The 21,654-nt window shown below is 40.3% G+C and overlaps 1 protein-coding gene across 4 annotated transcripts; it reads left to right on the top strand.

Annotated features, from left to right (window-relative positions):
- Nucleotides 1-189: 189 nt before the first annotated feature.
- Nucleotides 190-21,046, top strand: helz2c (helicase with zinc finger 2c). Of its 4 annotated transcripts, none has more exons than XM_058783166.1 (13): nt 190-612; nt 7,093-10,177; nt 10,254-10,345; nt 12,783-12,911; nt 13,213-13,374; nt 13,713-13,857; nt 14,634-14,735; nt 14,920-15,112; nt 16,053-16,187; nt 16,307-16,519; nt 17,603-17,759; nt 18,012-18,182; nt 19,251-21,046. In XM_058783166.1, exons 2-13 carry the CDS (start codon nt 7,116-7,118, stop codon nt 19,364-19,366), a joined length of 4,677 nt encoding a protein of 1,558 aa, XP_058639149.1. In that variant the 5' UTR covers nt 190-612; nt 7,093-7,115; the 3' UTR covers nt 19,367-21,046. The 4 variants fall into 4 exon arrangements, with proteins under 4 accessions (XP_058639149.1, XP_058639148.1, XP_058639150.1 ...); XM_058783165.1 differs by lacking the exon at nt 190-612 and adding an exon at nt 6,231-6,367; XM_058783167.1 differs by lacking the exon at nt 190-612 and having other exon boundaries at nt 6,797-10,177; nt 18,072-18,182.
- Nucleotides 21,047-21,654: the final 608 nt, after the last annotated feature.

The following is a 21,654-nucleotide window of genomic DNA, read 5'->3' as shown; positions in this document are numbered from 1 at the left end:
TTCATTCAAATGTTAACTTTAGGAGTGTGTTATGGACGGAATAACGCATTTGTCTCATTGATTGTCATCAATGGTGGCATTAAGACTGATTCTGGCTTGTAATTTAACAGCCATAAAGTTATAAAGTACATGGCTATTCCAACTAAATTGTTGTTTTTCATAGCGGATGTAATTTTTTAGGCTACTACACAAGTAGGCTAAACTTGAAAAAAAACAGTGATTGTGTTTAGTTGGAAACCAAACACAATCAAACACATTAAGATTCGCGAGTGACTTTCACTTCAGTGAAAACTAGATTTACGATGCCTATAAGGTTTCGACTCTCCTCCAGTTGTGGTAAGCAGTTAAACTTGGACCCTAAAACCACACAATAAAAACACTGCTGTTATGACAACGTCAGTGTAAGAGGACCCACCTTCCCTTTATTAGTTGTTGACCGAGAGAGCAGGAAATACACCTGAGCTGAGTTTCCTTACAGGCATCGATCCCATGAGCACAGCATCACTGTCACTGCATTTCTGATCTCTCAACACCACGTTTGCCTATAATTTATAAAATAATATAAAGCCTCTACGCGGCGCGTCGACACGGCTCCTTCTCCGTGCAGAAAAGGTACGTTTTAATTATCTCCGATTTATTAAGTTGGATAACTTTTCAATTGGACTGTGTGTGTAAATCAAGGTTAAAGTGCGTAAACCAAGCATTCTGTCCCTGTCGATATTTAAAATCCTAATGTTGTTTTCTCTGTAAGAAATTAATTTTACCGTTCACAAATCGGAACGACGCACAAAGGTAAATTCATATGCTTGTATTTACCTGTATGGCTCAGTCCTACGAACATATTTAGGGCTATGAAAGACGAAGAGCCAGTACATGCGGGGCGGAGCGACAGTCAACAGTAATGACAGTATGCAATCTAGCTGAAACATGAAAAATGTTATTCTCACATAGATGCCTCGTTTTAGTTCTAAATATTAAGGTTTTATCAGAAAATACTGATTTACTGATGTTTCTTAAAAGTTCTAAAAAGGTTGTCACATACATATTTCTATTCTTAAAAATTCTAAAAATAAAAACCGGTTGTATAGCCAATAGAGGCCCCTGCACCCACATGTTTTTTCTTCTGTTAAATGCATTCCACACATACTTTTAACATCTTGGTCATCACACCTGTCCTATTCAGGTACAGTATGACATCATGTTAATTCTATAAAACAGGTTTCTGACTAATTTTGTCAGGGGAGGTTTATCAGATCAACAAGTGACGTGTCTTTGTGTTTGAGCCTTCCATTGTGTATGTATAATAAATACAGGTGTTGATTTAATGTCAGTTCAAAATGTACAAAATGAGAGGCCAGTACTATGTTTACATGCATTGAACTTGTGCATCCTTTTTATATGCCTTGCAAACATTTGGTTTTCTGTTGATTTGTTGGAAATTCTTTAGATAACGGTGGAACTGACTTGATAGCATCAGTACAAATATGTTGAAAACTACAACATCAGAACAAGTTACTTGTGCAGTTGAATAGTTGTAATGGCATGTTTCAAATTTATAAAGGGGGGGGAAAAAACTATAATTTTAGTAAAAAAAAAAATGTTTTTAATTTATTTTCATATGCAACATGATAACATCCATTCAAAACAAACAAAACAAAAGACATAATCAATAATTTAAAAGTCCAGTCAAAAAGGAGAGAGAGAGGGAGGGAAAAAATTGTATAATTGAGTATGATAAAGAAAAAAACCCTGCCTATAGTATCAATAATAGAGGGCTTGGCCCCATTATAGATCCAATATGTTTTTCCACACATTGTCATGACAGAGACTCGGAAACAATCTGCAAGTAACTCAGTTTATTGGTAAGGTGAAAATGATAAATATTACAGTCCAGAAATAGATACAGGTTTGTGGCGCAGGGACTTTGATGGTCAGATGAGTCCGTGAAGAGAAGTGTTGACGTGATGTGACGAATCCAGATAACATCCACAGAACACGAACAGGAACAGGAACGAAGACGGCATAAACTGGAACGAAGACGAGACCAAACACAACCGGGACTCAAAAACAACGATCTGACAAAGGAGATGAGAATTGGGTGAGTATTTATAGGTGGTGTGATGAGCTGCAGCTGGTGATGGTGATTGAATCAGCTGGAGCGTGATCAGCGCCGATGAGTCGGCACGCCCACACACACATAAACAACGAGCACGAGACGAGGAAGCATAGGATTTCTGAACCATGACAGTACCCCTCCCCCTAGAAACGCCTCCTGGCGTTCCCAGGCTCCCTTACCTGTCGATTGTAATCAAGGATAAGGGTGTGGTCCAGGATGTCCCTAGCCGGAACCCAACTTCTCTCCTCCGGACCGTAACCTTCCCAGTCCACCAAGTACTGAAATCCGCGCCCCCTCCGTCTTGAGTCCAGAATACGATTGACCGAATAAGTCGGTTCCCCATCTACGAGTCGCGGCGGGGGGGGGAACCGGGGCCGGCGGATTAATGTGTGAATGAAAAACGGGCTTTATTTTAGATACATGAAAGACGGGATGAATTCTCCTGTACACTGGAGGGAGGTTGAGGCGGACTGTCACCGGACTAATGATCTTGGTGACAGTGAACGGGCCAATGAATTTGGGTGCAAGTTTATTAGACACGGAGCGGAGAGGAATGTTCTTGGTAGAAAGCCACACTTTTTGACCAGCGACGTATACGGGAGGCCTAGACCGGTGGCGCTGTCTCCTTGGCTGAGGGTAATTTGGGCAAGGGAATGAAATGGGCCGCCTTCGAGAACCGGTCCACCACGGTCAAAACTACCGTGTGACCCTGGGAGGGTGGGAGGCGGTGACAAAATCTAGCGCAATGTGGGACCAGGGTCTTGAAGGAACCGGCAGCGGTTGGAGTAACCCATCTGGGGGTCGATTGGAAGACTTGCCAGTGGCACAAACCGAGCAAGCCAAGACAAAACTGTGAACGTCATGGGCCATGAGAGGCCACCAGAATCGTTGCTTGACTAAAAATTTAGTACGACTGACTCCTGGATGACAAGCCACATTGGAACAATGTCCCCACTGAATAACGCTGGACCGTAACCCCTCAGGCACAAATAAACGGTTCGGTGGGCAACGGGCCGGAGGCGTTACCCCTTCTAAGGCCGCTTTGACCTTCGATTCGACCTCCCATGTGAGCGTAGAGACAAATAGGGTCTCAGGTAAAATGCGCTCGGGAGTAGACGGGCGTTCGGAACGGTCAAAAATACGCGATAAAGAATCGGGTTTGATGTTCTTGGAACCCGGGCGGTACGAGAGAGTAAAATCAAAACGACCGAAAAAAAGAGCCCACCGAGCCTGCCTGGAGTTTAATCTTTTAGCCGTTCTAATATATTCCAAGTTCTTATGATCGGTCCAGACGATAAAAGGTACCCCCGACCCTTCTAACCAGTGGCGCCATTCCTCCAATGCTAACTTAACTGCCAACAACTCTCTGTTACCAATGTCATAATTGCGTTCTGCTGGGGATAGATGATGAGACAAAAACGCGCAAGGGTGCATCTTGTCGTCTGAGAGAGAACGCTGGGATAGCACTGCACCTACCCCCACCTCTGACGCATCGACCTCCACCATGAACTGACGTGAAGGATCAGGGGTAATAAGGATGGGGGCTGAAACGAAGCAACCTTTCAGTTTGGTAAACGCAGCCTCGGCTGCGTCTGACCACCTGAACGTTGTTCTGGGAGAGGTCAAGGCAGTCAGAGGCGCGGCTAGTTGGCTGAAGTTGCGAATGAAACGCCGGTAGAAATTGGCGAATCCCAGAAACCTCTGTAGGGCCTTACGGGAATCTGGGATTGGCCATTCCACCACAGCCTTAATCTTCTCAGGATCCATACACACTCCCTCAACCGACACGATGTAACCTAAAAAAGGAACAGACTGTGCATGAAAATCGCATTTCTCCGCCTTGACAAAAGCCCATTCTCTAGCAACCTCTGGAGCACTTGTCGGACATGCTGCACGTGTTCCTGGAGACGCAGAAAAATCAATATGTCATCCAGGTAGACATATATGAACTGATCGACCATGTCTCGCAGCACGTCGTTGACAAGTGCTTGGAAGACCGCTGGAGAGTTGGAAAGCCCGAAGGGCATAACCAAGTATTCAAAGTGCCCCCTGGGAGTGTTAAAGGCGGTCTTCCATTCATCCCCCTCCCTGATGCGAACCAAATGATAAGCATTCCGTAAATCCAACTTTGTGAAGACAGAGGCTCCCTGCAACCTCTCGAAGGCTGAAGACATCAACGGCAAAGGATAAGTATTCTTTACCGTGATGTTGTTCAACCCCCGGTAGTCAATACAAGGTCGCAGAGACCCGTCCTTCTTCCCCACAAAAAAGAACCCCGCCCCCGCTGGAGAAGAGGAAGGACGGATGAAGCCGGTTGCTAGAGAATCAGAAATATATTTCTCCATAGCCTCCCTCTCTGGAACCGAGAGTGAATATAACTTGCCTTTCGGCGGAGATGTACCTGGCAGTAACTCTATCGCACAGTCATAGGGACGATGTGGAGGAAGAGAAGCAGCCCGAGACTTACTGAACACCTCCTTCAGGTCCAGGTACTCCGCGGGCACGTTAGACAAATCCACTGCCTCCTCCTGAAACACAGGGACAGAAACAGACGGACAGGCAGACACTAGACAAGACTTATGACAATAATTGCTCCATGCCGACACAGACTTAGCTTTCCAGTCCACTTTGGGGTTGTGGCGAGTGAGCCAGGGGTGACCAAGGACGATGGGTGCAAGGGGGGTGTCCAGTATGTAAAAGGAAATAGTCTCTGTGTGATTGCCTGATGTGATGAGGGTGATGTCCTCTGTGATGAATGAGATGGTGGGGAGTTCCTGGCCGTTAAGAGCGTGTACTGCGATCTTGTGTGTGAGGGGTCTGAGGGGAACTTGGAGTTTGAGTGCGAATGTGTGATCCATGAAATTACCTTCTGCCCCAGAATCCAGAAGTGCTCGACAGTCGTGAAGGTGAGTTGACCATCTCAGTCTTACCGGAAGGAGAGTAGATGTGGATGAGGTCTTCTCGGCTAAGATCCCACCTGATAGTAGCCTCATATTTACTATCGGGCTGGGCCTTTAACGGGCAGTTGTAGGCGAAATGTCCCGCTCCTCCACAGTACATACAGAGGCCCTGGGACCTCCGCCTCCTTCTCCTCCCGGGAAAGCCGAGCTCGCCCCACCTGCATAGGCTCGTGATCGTAGACAGGGCTGACCGTGTCCCCGCCTCCAAACCGCTGGCTCTCCGTCCCTCCGGTGGCACGACTGGGCTGTGTGCGGCGATCCATGCGCGACAAACGCGCGTCCACCCTGAGTGCCAGGGCGATCAGGTCGTTGAGCGAGGTGGGAAGGTCCATGGCGTAGATCTCTTTCTGGACACGGTCAGCCAGCCCATGCAGGAACATGTCCCACTGCGCCTCCTCGTTCCACTGGCTCTCCGCCGCTAGGGTCCGAAACTCGATCGAAAAATCAGATACGGATCTCTCTCCTTGTCGTAAATCGGCCAACATCCTAGCTGCCTCTCTACCAGCCACGGCCCGATCAAAAACCCGTCTCATTTCGGCGGAGAGATCCTGGAACGAAGCACAGCAAGGATCTTGATTCTCCCACACCGCCGTTCCCCAGAGTGCTGCTCTCCCAGTCAGCAACGTCAACACGAAAGCGACCTTGGCTCGCTCAGTATTGAATGTTCTGGGTTGGAGAGAAAAATGCATGGAACATCGTGTAAGAAATGCTCGACAGTAGTTGGGTTCACCTGCGTATGACTCAGGGACTGGTAGGCGGGGTTCCGACTGGGAGGGGTTATCCGGTGGTGGTGGGGGAACCGGCGGTGTGGAGGGCGCAGTGGAAACTCGTAGATGTTGAAGCTGTTGGGTGAGCTCGGACACCTGCGCCACTAGAACCTGAACAGCGCGTGCTGTGTCGCTGAGGTTCCTCTCCTGGGAATCCATGCGAAGTCTGTTACTGTTCACAAAGTCCTCCAGCGATCCGGTAGAGCTACTCGCTGCTTCCATCAGGTGGTCAGATCGTTCTGTCATGACAGAGACTCGGAAACAATCTGCAAGTAACTCAGTTTATTGGTAAGGTGAAAATGATAAATATTACAGTCCAGAAATAGATACAGGTTTGTGGCGCAGGGACTTTGATGGTCAGATGAGTCCGTGAAGAGAAGTGTTGACGTGATGTGACGAATCCAGATAACATCCACAGAACACGAACAGGAACAGGAACGAAGACGGCATAAACTGGAATGAAGACGAGACCAAACACAACCGGGACTCACAAACAACGATCTGACAAAGGAGATGAGAATTGGGTGAGTATTTATAGGTGGTGTGATGAGCTGCAGCTGGTGATGGTGATTGAATCAGCTGGAGCGTGATCAGCGCCGATGAGTCGGCACGCCCACACACTCTCACACACACATAAACAACGAGCACGAGACAAGGAGGAAGCATAGGATTTCTGAACCGTGACACACATGTGCGGTGTAAACCAGTTCTGTATTCACCAGTCTTCTTCGCAGCCGTAAAACCAGCAAACAACATTCTCTTTTGTATTAAGCTTATACAGAGACCAGAATCATCATTAAGAAGACAATTTTAGTTAATTTTTTAAGGAAGTTTAGCATTTAATAAAAATTCAAAATGTTTCTAATAAATTTAAAAATGTCTCCTTGTCTTTAAAGTTGCAATAAAACAGAAGTAGCAACAGATGTTTTCTTGTGCATTGTGGCATTGTACATCTGAGTGTAACAGATTATTGAAAAAGAAAATATGTATGACAGGACTTGTTTTTATGCATCCAGTGTTAATAGGATTTTGAGCTGTGGGTGTTGCACTCAAAAACTGAGGCAGATGATGGTGAGATTACATGGGGCAGAGTTTAGGGATTAAATGATTGGAGAAGTTTGGCATATGTCACCAGAGAGAAGTCTGATGTTTCACAGGAAGTTCCAGTTATGACATTTACAAAACAAATAAGGTACATTTTAATTTCATGCCGACATTAAGTACCTAATGTCTCAATATGTGTTTGCAGGTGCAAATCCAAACAGAAAGTACATGGAGACCTCTGTATCAGAAGAGAGTGACTCTGCTAGCAGCAGCAACGCAGAGGACAATCACTCCAAGACCGTTTGCAAAACCCTCTTTGAAACCACAAGTCTGCACTCTGACTCTGAATTTGATCAAGAACTCTGCAAGAAAGATATTGAAAAACTTTTGAATACCAATCCAGATGTTTTCAAACGCTGTAAACTTGTAATGGAAAGACACGATCAGGCGTGTGCCAGGCCTCTCGATGAACCAACGCTCTGCATCAAAATCTGTGGAAGAGAACATGTGGGCAGATCTTTTCCTGAAGATGAAGTCTGTGTAAAGATCTTGGACCGAGAGCAGTGTCCGCAGGAAGGAGAAGTGTTAAAAGGGAGGGTTGTTGGACTAATAAATAGAGATGAAAATTCTCTAACCTTCATCTGTAAGATGGTGGGAGACAACCCAAAACTTGTTGCACCTCTCAACAAACACATGACCAGAATACGAACAGTTCAAACAAAGCCTGACATGGTTGAAATACGACAATACAAGAATGGGCGCTGGGTGAGAAAGGAATTTGTAAAGATTGCTGAGAATCAAATGTTATTAATCAAGGTTATAAAATGGGAAAATGGGAAAACATACCCTCTTGGAGTGGTCACAAAAATAATTCCAGAGTGTGATGCTTTGGATGAAATGCTAGGCATTGAACTTGGCTGTAAAGACACACCTCCACCATTCAAACTACAAGAACCTGAAGATGACAAGACTTTATACAGGACACAATTGTGTGGCATTATCACTTTCACCATTGACCCACCTACAGCTGAAGACCTGGATGATGCCATTAGTGTGAGGGAAATTAACTGTGATAGCTATCAGATTGGTATTCACATTACAGACGTTGCAAATGTCATTCCCAAAGATAGCGAGCAAGACAATTTCGCTAGACTGCGCGGCAAAACAATTTACACTCCAGAGAAGGGAGACGTGAATTTCATGTTCTCAAGAGAGCTGAGCAATGACCACTTGAGTTTGTTGCCTAATAAGATTCGGAAAGCCATATCCTTGCTGGTAGACATTGACAAGAAAACAAGCAAAATACTAAACATAGAGTTTGATCAAACCCAAATTAAGTCTAACAGACGGATGTCATATGAAGAGGCAGACGAAATTATTCAGAAGTACTGCTTGGATGACACTGAGCCTCTGCAGTTCTCTTGCGTGGAGGATTGTTTAGCTGTCGCTTGCCGTTTCTCAGAAGTGCACAGAAAACACAGGCTGGAAGGTGGATGGCCGTTTGGGAGGCAGGCAGGGCAAAGTCGCTCTCATGCCATGGTGGAGGAGCTAATGAATCTCTACAATAGTGCCACAGCCGAAAAACTCATATCTACAGACGTCACAAGACATCTCACTCCACTGAGGTGCCACAGGGAGCCGGACCCAGAACAACTGTCTCATTTTAAGGAGAAATATGCTGAGCTAATTCCCATGTCGCCTTACTTTTCAAATGTTTGTGAAGTAGATACTCATAGTGAAGAGCAAGTTTGGCCCAATCCACAATATGAAAATATGGAGCACAATGGCATATCATTTAATATATTCACGTCCATATTTCAAAAGATGGAAGAGTTTGCACAGAGCAAAGATTATTATAATCTGATGCAGTTAATTTTTTCGGATGAAATCCATCCCACTCTTATCCCTATGGTGCAGGAGTTTCGTGACATTCAGAAGAAAGCCGTCATCCTTCGGTCATGTTCCTCAGTGGATTCCAGGTTGGGTCACCATGATTTACGGCTGAACGCCTACACCTGTGCATCATCTCCTATGAGGAGTTATCTGGACCTTATCTTGCAGAGACATCTGCACACCATGCTGTCTAAGGAGATCCTAAAGCAAGCTGACTACACTCAAGTTGAAATCAATGGGTTCTGCCAATCTGGAATGGATGCAGAAGAGAAGCATGATGCTCTGGTGTTGAAACTAAAAACGTTTCAGTTTCAACCCAAAGATGTGGTTAAGCTTGCAGTGGTGGACCAGCTCACTCCACAAGGGCATGAATTCACAATATCGTTCCCACTACATTCTAAATTAGGCGTCATCACCATCATGTACAAGCATCTTAAAGTTGTGGATCAGCCAAGCTACAACAAGGAAGATAACTCCATGACTCTTCGTTGGAAGAGAAGAGTGTATTCTTTCAGAAAATTGTTCAAGAGTTCGTATCCATCAAATCCCATAAAGAATGTGACACCAGTGTCAAGTAACTTGTGGAAAAGGCTGCTATATGCAATGAAACAGCAGGATTGGATTAAGATTGAGCAATGCCTCCAAGACATGAAAAAATCTGAGAATGAAGAAAAGGAAAGAAGTACAAGTGAGGCTTGTTCAACAGAACAACGCCATTATAAGGAACTAACCATGGAGCTGAAGTTAGGAGCAGTTGTTCAGGTGCAGCTTGGGAATGAACTCAAAGATGGCTTTCCAGTTCCTGTAGTTCAACTGCTCAGTGTTAATCAATGTTTTGAGATCTGTTTGGAGCACACAAGAAACCCTATTGATTGTTTTTCCAAAACAGTATGCAATTCATCGAAGCCTTTCTATGAGAGCTACGAGGAGTACCAGAACATCTGGAGCCAACTATGCCAGATAGACACCGCTTACAATGCTTTGGAAGAAAATGACAGCGTCATCTTAGAGGGTGTGCGTATAACGTGGACTGGAGATGAAACAAATCTCCAAGGGTTCTTTAATCTGACAAAGACTCAGAAAAAACAGTGGTCTCTGGAGTTTGATCTTAGCAACTGTTTCTTGTGCATCAGACTAAGAGATCAGAAACTGAAGAAGGATGAGAGTGATGCAGAACATCTGGATAGTTCAGAAATTTTAGACCTGCAGGGTTCACTACCTTTTACATGGGTTGCACATGCAGTAACCACAAAACCAAAGAAACAGAAGAATGGAGACAATCAAAACAAAATTAAATTTCAGATCACAAAAAAATCTATGAGTTACATCCCACCCAAGGTTTTTGAACGGGGAACAAACTTCACTGTTGAGGTCATTCCCAAAAAAATTCCATATTTGTAAGTGATGTTCATCCTGCTGCTGCATTTCAGATTTATACACAATTAAACATATACTAATGCAGCCTTTTTGCAGGCTCAGGGAAAATGTGATTAAAAACTTAAAACGGGCGAATAATCTGGTGAAGAATGTTGCCACTAACCAACAACTTGAAGAACCGAATGCCAGTAAGTGCAGCAACATGGCAGCTAAGGCATGGACGATATGCCCAAAAATCATATTTCACAAAATGAGTCATTTCATTTCACAATAAGGATATATATTCACAATCTAGTTATTTTCTAGTTATTTCTAGTTATTGCTTTATAAGAAGCAAATTACAAACAATGTTGTATTCATCAAGACTTCAATTATTACACTTAGTACTACAGTTACCACACCTCATAACAAAAATGTGTCCAGGAGTAAGTTCAGTCAACTTGGAGTAAGACAAAGATGCTGTTCCTCTGGTGAAAGCTGTGTTTGTTGTCGGTCACGGATTTGGAGATGGACTTCAGCCCCTGATTGTGCTGCCAGCGGTAGTATCCCTCCCCCAGGGCTGTTGGGCAACTGTTTAAGATGTGCTCAAGGGAACCCCTCTCAGGGCGTAGATGACATGCTGGTGAATTGTCCTTTCCCAGATAAAAAGATTTGCTGGGCTAGAAAGAATATCATAGTCCACTCGGACCAAGAACTTGTTCAGGAGATCATCATCTCCAGTGCTCACTCCCACCTCGTCCATGCTCCCTGCTAGCTGGAGGCGATCCCTACCATGGGCTTTATCATAGTGGGGTTGTGAGTTGGTGCCTAACACTGCCTGACTCGTAGCTACCGTGCCCACCAAAGCTCTATGTCTGAAGTGGGGACTCAGCAATTTCCAGGTCTTCCTTTGCTCTCCACTTCCTGCCTGTCTGCACAGTGATGCCTCCGATGACACCCTCAAGTCCTTGGAGTCCCAATAGAGTGGTGCTTCTCTGGTGTGAGAGACCTTGAACTCCTTTATATATATATATATATACAGTGCCCTCCACTAATATTGGTACCCTTAGTAAATATGAGCAAAGGCGGCTGTGAAAATAAATCTGCATCGTTGATCTTTTTTATCTTTCATTCCAAAAAATTCACAAAAATTCGAACCTTTCATTGAAGTAAAACAATTGAAATAAATGTTTTTCTACAAGGCATGTTGGCCACAATTATTGGCACCCCTAGAAATTCTTATGAATAAAATATCTCTGAAGTATATTCCCATTCATATTTACATCTTTTAGCGCACCAGGGTGATTAAGAGCATGAAATTGTCCAGCTATGACTACCTGTTCCACAAGATTATAAATATGAGGAACACAAATGCCAAATTGCCTTAATCATCCATCACAAGGAGTAAAACCTAATAATAGAGTTCTGATGTGCAGAACAAGATTGTTGAGCATCACAAAATAGAAAGTGGCTGTAAGAAAAGAGCATTGAAAATCCCCATTTCCACCATCAGGGCAATAATTAAGTGGTTCCAATCAACTAAAGATATTACAAATCTGCCTGGAAGAGGACGTGTGTCTATATTGTCCTAATGCACGTTGAGGAGGAGAGTTTGAGTGGCTAAAGACTCTCCAAGCATTTATTTCACAATGAGATTTTTCCCCCACTTTCAATTGTTTTACTTCAATATTAGGTTAAAATTTTTGGAATTTCTTGAATGAAAGATCAATAGGATAAACAATGCAGATTTATTTTCACAGCCACCTTTGCTCATATTTACCAAGGGTGCCAATATTAGTGGAGGGCACTGTATATTTATATATCTGTCAAACCCGCTGGAGTCTCGTCAATAGTGACAGAAAGTGACGTGACATGTCGTGTATTATGCTGTTCCATACTTGGAATTTGTGCTCTGCATTTCACCATGAACACACAGTTGTGAACACACACCCAGAGCAGTGTGCAGCCATTTTTTGCTGTGGTGGTTTGGTGCCTTGCTCAAGGGTCTCACCTTGGGTGGAAGAGAGTGCTAGTCATTCATTTCCCCCATCTACAATCCCTGCTTGTATGGAGACTCAAACTCACAACCTTTTGGTTATAAGTCTGATTCTATAGCCATTAGGCCACGACTGCCCCAATAGGTCGTGCATACGTTGAGGTCTGCAGAGCAGGTTATGTTCAGAGAATAAGTTGCTATGGCTACTTACAGTACATACCCTGAAAAATACCTCCATTTTTGGCACCGAAAGCTGAATTTATCCACTTACACATACCCGGGTATGTCAAATAACTTGCTTTCTGGAATACCGCCCAGATGTTTCATTGCAAGTCATTTATCAAATTTTTGTAGGCTGTAAGGAAGCTTGAAATTAATAATTTGGCAAATTGTAACACAGACAGGCCTGCCTGTGACTACTTTTGAAAAATGAAACTGAACTAAATGCATAAGAGTAAAAATTAGCTGAACTAAATACATGAGTAAAATGTAAAGGTAACTGCAATACAAATTCTGCCAACAATTTCTTTACAAAATCTACTATTAAAATTGGAATGAATGAAAACCCCTACAATACTGCTTTTTTTGGTCTGCTCAATGGATATCTTATGTAACTGTTATTTTAATGTGCTGAAACCCTCTTGTTTTAGAGGCATATCAAAATATCAACTTGGACAATGTGGATGAAAGCCTGAACCTGCCACGTCTGAATGACAGCCAGCAGAAAGCTGTTGAGGAGGCTGTGAAGAAACCTTTCACAGTGATCCAGGGCCCACCAGGTACTGTATGTAGTAATAATATAGTTGCTTTTGTAATTAGCTGTAGAACTTTGTAAGGTCACTTTTTTAGTTTCAGTATTAAGCAATTCACTAAATGTCACAAACCTTCCAAACTGATGTTTAATTTCACAGATTTGTCTATTGATTGTCTCATTTTGTTCACTGTTGTGAGTAGGGTCAGAAAATGCAAAAATCTATAATAATCAGACTGATTTGCAGTCTTGGGAATGGAAATGTCTTATGGAAAATGCTGAAGAAATTTTATTAATATGCCAAACACTGTACAATATTTCATCAACAGGTACAGGGAAAACAGTGGTTGGTATTCACATTGTTTATTGGTTTTTCAAGAAGAACCAAGACTTTCTGGCCTCTTCCAAATCAACCCCTGATGAGAAACCCCCAAAAAAGCCTGCCATCCTCTACTGTGGACCTTCCAACAAATCTGTTGACATTGTTGCAGGTGAATTGCGTTTGGTGGTCTTTTTTAATATATAGCGTATACCATAGTCTGATTGTGTATACAATTGTAGAATTACTGAGTTTTTACAAGGAAGCCAGAGACTTACTGTATACAAGTATGCAGGCACAAATGTTTGGTCAATGCAGTTCCATCATTCTTGCTTTATCCTGTAGTGATAATGAAACTCAGTTCCTAAGGGTATGATTGCACAAAGTGCAATGACGAATAAAATCAAATTTGTTTGAAGCATTGGCATTTTGATGAGTGCATAGAGTATTTTTCAGGCTCTGTTTTACCTGATAAACTGTACTTACATGATCCCACTGATCTTCAACCAGAGCAATTGTTGAAACTCAAAGGAGTCCTAAAGCCTCTGAGAATCTACTGTGACCAGATGGAAATGCGTGAATATCCATATACAGACAGCGACCTAAAGCTTTGTCGCAAATCCCTCCGTGATGAAAAACCAAATGAGGAGCTCAAGTAAGAGCCACTATTTTCTAGACAGGTGCAAAAAAATTGGAGCCAAATTACATGGCGGTAAATGACTTTAGAAAGATGGTAGCACCATTATTTATTTATTTATTATTTATTATTAGTCAAATCTGTTAGAAATCTGTTTCAGCAATCCTTGTCGTATAATATGCCAATGGTGACCATTCAAAAATGGAAAAAACACTTTTTGTGTTCTTTTTCCAAAGTTGGCATGCCTGTAACTCAAGAAATATTAAAGATATCTCAATATCCTTTTAGATCCTTTTAATTTAGTGTCTTCATTTTTAAGACCATATATAGTTCAATCCCAGATATACGGGGATCTCAATCTGGCTTCACGTGCAAATTGTTGAATTTTACCCATTTTTGGTTATATGGATTATATATATATATATATATATATATATATATATATATATATATAATACTTGCATATATACAGTACTTATCATTATCAAAGACGCACATCTGTAGAACAAATAATGTTGAAACTAGAAATGTACCTTGTATATATTCAAAAAAATATATTGATTTTTGAGAGGCTAAATATTCATTTCTATTGAATAAGGAAAACACTATTTAGATGGTGCAATAATTTTATTTCACTTTTGGGTTTTAGAAATGTACATCTACAAAAACGGCATAAATTATCTTTGAGTGTGAAAGTGATACTGTCTACCAGTGGTGGACCTTTGGACCCACATTACAGACATAACAACAAATAGTGTGTGAATATACCCATTTAACATCTGATTTTGTTGCAGGAATATTACACTCATGTACCTTGTTCGTAAACCTGAGAATCCTTTTTCGGTACAAATTAAAAACTTTGAAAGGCAAAAATTATCAGAGGATCAAGTAGACATGTGAGTAAAATTTAAAAATATACTTTTGCAAGGCACTGTATGTGTGTGTGTGTGTGTGTGTGTGTGTGTGTATTTATATAAAGTGAGAGCATTGAATTGATCCTATATGAGCTGTTTCTCTAAAACCCAGTGTTTCTGTCAATGCCATCATCATTCTGGTAATGTGGTAAGTGTGTCTTTGCAGCTACAGGAAACAGTTGAAGGAAGCTCACAAGCATGAGATTCAGAAGTATGATGTCGTGTTGTGCACCTGCTCATCAGCACTGAAACCTGAAATCCTTGCAGTCATGGATTTCCGGCAGATACTCATTGATGAATGTGCTATGGCAACAGAACCAGAGGCCTTCATCCCTTTAGTTTCCTACAATCCAAAGCAGGTGAGTGCTGGGATGACATTATCATCATCAGTATTCAAACAAAAAGAGATTCTGTCAGATGGAAAAGACTTGGAAGTGCCATTTACAGCAGGTTGTCTCAAAATCTCAAAAATTGGCCTCTGTTCCCTAGTATGTAGTGCCCTTAGCCATTTTGTCCAATTTTTTGTGAAAAATTTTGGTAACACTTTATTTTAGGGTCTCTTAACTAGTGGCTTATTAGCATGCATATTACTAGAATATTAGCCATTTATTAGTAGTAATTAAGCACATATTAATGCCTTATTCTACATGACCTTACTCTACGTCCCTAATCCTACCCAGTAGCTAAACTTAACAGCTACCTTACTAACTATTAAAAAGCAGAAAATTAGGAGTTTATTGAGGGAAAAGTCGTAGTTAATAGTGAATAAGTGTTCCCTATTCTAAAGTGTTGCCAAAATTTAATTCCCTATATAGTTCTGAAATATTGACAGCAACCTTTAATGTGTCTTTCTTGACAAATCATTGGTTCGGATAAAAAAGAAGCAAAATAAATGTTTTAATTTCTGAGATCCAAGAGTTAAACATGCACATAATGAGATCCAACAAGAAAGCACCATATTACCATTTCTAACATTTTTTGCATAATGCATTTCACACATTTTTAAAACTAGTCAGCAATCAACACAGTATTAGTATATTGTGCAATTTTCAGTAAAGATCAGAATGAGTTTTTATTCACCAGGTGTGCACAAGCAACAAGGAAGTTTTTACTTTAAAAAAAAAAAAAGAAGAAAAGGAAAGGAAATATACGTCCAGATGCAGTAAGCAGAATACTTATGGACAGATGTGCACACTAATCCATACTGTGTAAGACAGTGTACAGTGTATAGCCACATTAGGAATGGAAGACGTGCATCTTTACAAATGAAAAGTCATTATGTCCCTCTTTTTTTTCCAGATTGTTTTGCTGGGCGATCACCAACAGATACGGCCGATAGTGCAGTGTGCCCTCGTGAAAAAGATGGGCATGCAACAGTCTCTGTTTGAACGCTACATGGATCTGGCCATAATGCTGGACACACAGTACAGAATGGTAAAATAACAGAAAAATGCATCAAGATCTTCTCTCAAATAATAATTGAAAACAATCTGTACAAAGCCTAATAACTTTTTATTTTGCTTTGATGTTTAACAAATGCACATGTATGTTAGCATGAGGCAATTTGCAGGTTTCCTTCAAAAGAGTTTTATAAAGGAATATTGAAAACTGGAGCTGAACGAGGACCCTGCTACTTGCTTAACAAGTACGAACTGCCAACGGCGATCCTGTTTGGCCACGTGCAAGGAAAAGAAGACAGTTTAGTGGTATCTACAAAAGAAGGCAATGAGAGCTCAGTGGCCAACACTGAGGAGGCAGAGCAGGCTGTAAGTCAGATCCTCATGCTGCCTTCAGTTCACCTCAGAATTATACAAGCAGGGGCGTAGCAGCCATTTTAAAATAATACATATTAATTAAATTCACTGTATGAATTAAATATAGATTAATCCTTATTAAAGCTACAAAAGTCATTCAATCAAGAAAACTGAGCAAGTTTCTCGTTCTGTAAAACAATGTTCTGTCTAATGTCAACAATACGAAATAAGAGTTTTGAACATAGCTTTATCCAGTGTTCAGATTTCTATCCTGGAAATGTATGCAATTAGCACATATTTAATTATATAATCCCTCATTTGCATATTTAAAAAGCAATTTAAAAATCTTTTAAATTAAAACAGTTTTGTAAATCTGAATGCAAGTAATCAACTGGAGGAATTCTGGTGATTGGAAGTCTTGTGGTTTTGTGGTGTTTTACCCTGTTCACCTGTGGTGTGTTGATAATTAATTATGGTGGAAGCAGGATGAACATTATTCTGACTTTTTAATCATGACAGTAAACTAAATTTGTACAGTTGATGAAGAACATAAATTCTGAGGCTACATGCTTGTGTGACAAAATTTATATACAGTCATAAGATTGCAAGATAAAACATAAATGGCATATCCATATTGCTGAAAACAGGTTAAAAAGTGGATATGAAATTTGCAAAACATTATTATTATTATTATTACATCGTAAGCAGGAATTTCTTAGGAGAATACCAGATTAATCGCATCCAAAATAAAAGTTTTTGTTTACATAATATATGTGTGTATACTGTGTATATTTATTATGTATATATAAATTCACACACATGCATTTATATATTTCAGAAAATATATTATGTTTATATATGAAATATATTCATAACATAAATGATATGAATATAAATATATGCATGTAAATGTTTTCAAAATATATGCTGTATGTGTGTGTATTTATATATACATAATAAATATACACAGTACACATACATATATTATGTAAACAAACTTTTATTTTGGATGCGATTAATCGTTTGACAGCACTAATATATATATATATATATATATATATATATATTTAAAAAAAAATATTATTTTTTCCCCAGGTCCGTGTGGCAGATATGTTGATTAATCAGTCTGGTGTGCCACCTGAGCATATTGCAATTCTGACCCCTTACAACGCACAGGTGTCAGAGATCAAAAAGACAGCAGAGAAGAGGGGTATTGAAAATGTCACTGTTTGCACAATAATGAAAAGCCAAGGTGTGTTATTCTGATTATTCACCTTATTCAGTCTTTAATTACATTTTATCATATTATTATTATTATTATTTTTTTTTCATTTTATTATTATTATGCATGTTTATTTTAGTTTTAACTGGTTTTCTGTTCCCTGTGTAAGTGCCTTTACTGGATTTGAGACTCCTTCCCACTCTTAACCTTTGTTACTGTAAATAATGACTGGAAAAACAGAACAGAAAGTTTAAAGCTCTGAATGTAAATTGCTGTGTACAGGAAGTGAGTGGCCGTATGTGATCGTATCTACTGTGCGCTCCTGCTCCATATCTGATATAGAAAGTGACAGACCAAGTAAATCCTGGCTTGGAAAAAGACTCGGATTCATCACTGATCCAAATCAGGTCAATGTTGCCATAACTCGTGCACAGGATGGGCTGTGCATTCTGGGTAAGCAGTGAATTTTACTTTTTTTTTAAAGATTTATTTTTGGTGTTTTGCCTTTATTTAGATAGGACAGTGTAATGACGGGAAGCAAAGTGGGACAGGGGGATTGGGAAAGGTCCACAAACCAAGATTCAAACTCGGGATGCCCTTAGTGCAACGGCGCTGTATGTTGGTGTGCTGCCCACAAGGCAATCGGCGCCAACAAGCAACTGTGAAATTTCTTTACACAGTGACCATAAAAATCCACATTAAAAAATGTAATTGTTTTATGAATTAAATGATCAAATATTGAATTCTAGATCTTTCCTCACAACTGCAAGCATGTTCTATTAAAGGAATACTTCATCCAAAAATGAAATTTACTAAAAGTTTGTTTCTTAATCAACAGATTTGGAGAAATTTAGCATTACATCACTGTCTCAGCAATGTATCCTCTGCAGTGAATGGGTGCCGTCAGAATGAGAGTCCAAACAGCTGATAAAAACATCACAATAATCCACAAGTAATCATGGATTTGTTTCTTTCAAACACAAATGTTGGCTTTATAGATGTTAACTGATGGACTGGAGTGGATTACATGTGGATTATTGTGAGCTGTTTGGACTCTCATTCTGACGGCACCCATTCACTGCAGAGGATCCATTGATGAGCAAGTGATGTAATGCTACATTTCTCCAAATCTGATGAAGAAACAAACTCTTCTACATCTTGGATGGCCTGAGGGTGAGTAAATATTCTGGAAATTTCCATTTTGGGTGAACTATTCCTTTGATGTTTTACAAACAAAAAGCAAACCAATACTTTTTTCTTCATTTTTAAACCTAAATCTATTGTTTTTATCATTTCAAACAAGCTTTTTTAAGTCAATGTTTTGCTCTAAAAGTTTGCCTGTGTTATGCTTCTTTCAAATGAATGTCATTTGGTTTGCTATCTCATTATTTAATGCAATGACATTCAGTCATTTTTACATGTCAGCCAAAGTGTCCAGAGGTCCTGTGTATGTTGGTTCTAAATTTCCATGCCAGCACTTATGTGCACATATGTAATGTCCCCTTTTTTGTTATCTCTTAGGTAATAGTACTCTGTTGAGATGCTGTGAACTTTGGAAAAGACTCCTAGATCACTATTACAGAGCACACTGTGTGGTGAATCCGGCTAGTGACATTAAGGTCCAAAGCAGAGAGTGACGAGTGGCAGTCCTTACTGAATGTGCTTCACAAGGAGCAGGTGTCTGGTAGAGCCTTGCTGTCCCGTTTGCAGACTAGCTTCTCTGGCCTTCATCTCCCCCTCGTGGTGGCCTTTGTGTAGCACATGCTTATGTTTTACCATGCGGAAGCACTTGTTTTTATAGGTCAATACACTATTCAACAATTAAAATACAAGCACTCAGTTGTGCACCATTCAAAACCCAAACTGAGAATGCTTAATGTCAATCAATTTGTAAATCTAAATGGAATTCAAACTGAAGTTGCTAACAGAATGCAGAAATGCAATTACAATTTTAATTTAAAGAAGTAAATTAAGTGAAGTACATCTAAATGATGGTTTGATTATTTATTTATTTATTTGATTTAATTATTGATGGTTTGATTATTTAGAATGAAAAAAAATAGCTTTCATTATATGGACCAGCGTGGAAGACTTTTCACTATAATGTCATTACCTATTGCATTTCTTTGAATATTAATTGAGTACATTTCAAATTTGAATATGTACTGCATGTTACTTAAATGTGAGCATGTTTATCTCTGACATAATATACTTTACTTACATTAGCCCTTTTGTGGTGTTCATATTTTTGTTACTCAGCCAGTGTTCGTGGGTCTGGTGGACCCGCTGCTTTTTTGGGTTTTTAATTCAGCGCATTCAAAAAAATTGTATGTTAAAATACTCGACAGATGTTTACTTCATCCAAATTACAAGCAATATAAACAGTAAATATGGTTGATATTTGCCCTGTACCTTTGTTAGATCACATTTATGAATTAAAGTGCTACAACCTTGTGTGGGAATGGCAGGGGCAGAAACACAAAACTCACACTTACACTCACTCTCAGAGACTCTCTCTCACACACACACACGCACATACACACACACACACATGTTGGTTTATGTGGTTTACGGGGACTCTCCATAGGCGTAATGATTTTTATACTGTACAAACTGTATGTGCTATTGCCCTACTACACCAACCCTACACCTAAACCTACCCCTTACAGAAGACTGTCTGCATTTTTAGATTTAAAAAAAAACACCATTTAGTATGTTTTTTAAGCCTTTTGATTTACGGGGACATAGGCAGTGTCCTCATAAACCACCTTCAAATTGTAATACCTCTGTCATACCCATGTTATTATACAAATTTGTGTCCCCGTAAACCACATAAACATGCACAGATAAACACGCACATACTAATAGCAGGCCCAGACAACAGAAGGACTGAGTGAAGGTACACAGGACCTAAAATTCCCATTCTTTTATTACCCTCGGGTCCAGTGGATACTGGAATAGGATGGGTGTACAATGTGTGATCACTGAAAATTTGTTCTGATATATGTTCTTCACGGAAAATGAACCAAGGCCAATGAGTATGAGTTTGAAAAAATAATGAATCGTTTCATTTTTCTATTTTTCTATCATTTTTCTATTGACAAAAACGGGTCCCACAGACCCGAACACCATACAAGGGTTAGGCTATTGACAATAATTTGGAGTAATTTATCTGTGCTTTATTGAGTGGGATCTGTTTTGCATTTCTGCACCATTCAGTAAAAAAAAGCAATTTTTCTATGACCAAACATGTTGTTACTTGTGCAAAACAATTACTATAGGTCATATTAAAGAAAAATAATTCTGTATGGCTGTGGCATGTTTGGAGTGTTTTTCCCAAAACTTGTTGCTTTTATACATTTAAGCTGTGTTTTTTAAGTCTTATATAGTTTAAAAAGATGTTATTTATTGTTCAAACCCCTTTAAATGTGTTGCAGTTTAGCTACAGAGGGTCTGTGATGCTTAATGTCTGATACTCTGCCAGTGTGTATAGGGGAACCAATACTGCGTCCTCAAGCAGGTCGGTATCCTCCACTCCATGCCAAAACGCATCAATCACAAGCCACTCTTCTCTGTGCCTAAGAACACTCCTTATCTGTGGTATAATCTCTTTAACGTTTGCCTCTGATGGCTTTTTGCTTTATTTTATGTTCATCTTGCTTTGCTTTGCTCTTCATTTTGGCCTGATTTACATGGTCTCATGATCTCTCTCTCTCTGTCCATCTTTCTCTCCGTGAGTCAGATAGTATCATTGAGATGCAGTGAGTGGCTCTCTCTGGCAGACTCTGTAATTGGGCTGTCATACGGCTGATGCTCTGTGGAATCGGTCTCTGTGAGTGTGCACATTATACATTGAGCTGAGAAATGCTGTCTTGATCTCACTGAAGCATCTCTGAAAAAAAACGGGCTCTGTGGAGGTGAACGT

The sequence above is a fragment of the Onychostoma macrolepis genome, chromosome 07, assembly GCF_012432095.1.
Source record: "Onychostoma macrolepis isolate SWU-2019 chromosome 07, ASM1243209v1, whole genome shotgun sequence".
NCBI lineage: Eukaryota > Metazoa > Chordata > Actinopteri > Cypriniformes > Cyprinidae > Onychostoma > Onychostoma macrolepis.
Note: the sequence above shows the minus strand (reverse complement) of the source record. Positions and strands in the feature narration are given on the sequence as shown.

Bases quoted from the DNA above. Each gene is read 5' to 3' on its own strand.
- helz2c (XM_058783164.1), top strand. From the start codon at position 7,071: ATGTCTCAATATGTGTTTGCAGGTGCAAATCCAAACAGAAAGTACATG. The intron at 12,912-13,212 runs GTACTGTATGTA...TTTCATCAACAG, and splicing joins AGTGATCCAGGGCCCACCAG to GTACAGGGAAAACAGTGGTT. The intron at 16,520-17,602 runs GTAAGTCAGATC...TTTTTTCCCCAG, and splicing joins CTGAGGAGGCAGAGCAGGCT to GTCCGTGTGGCAGATATGTT.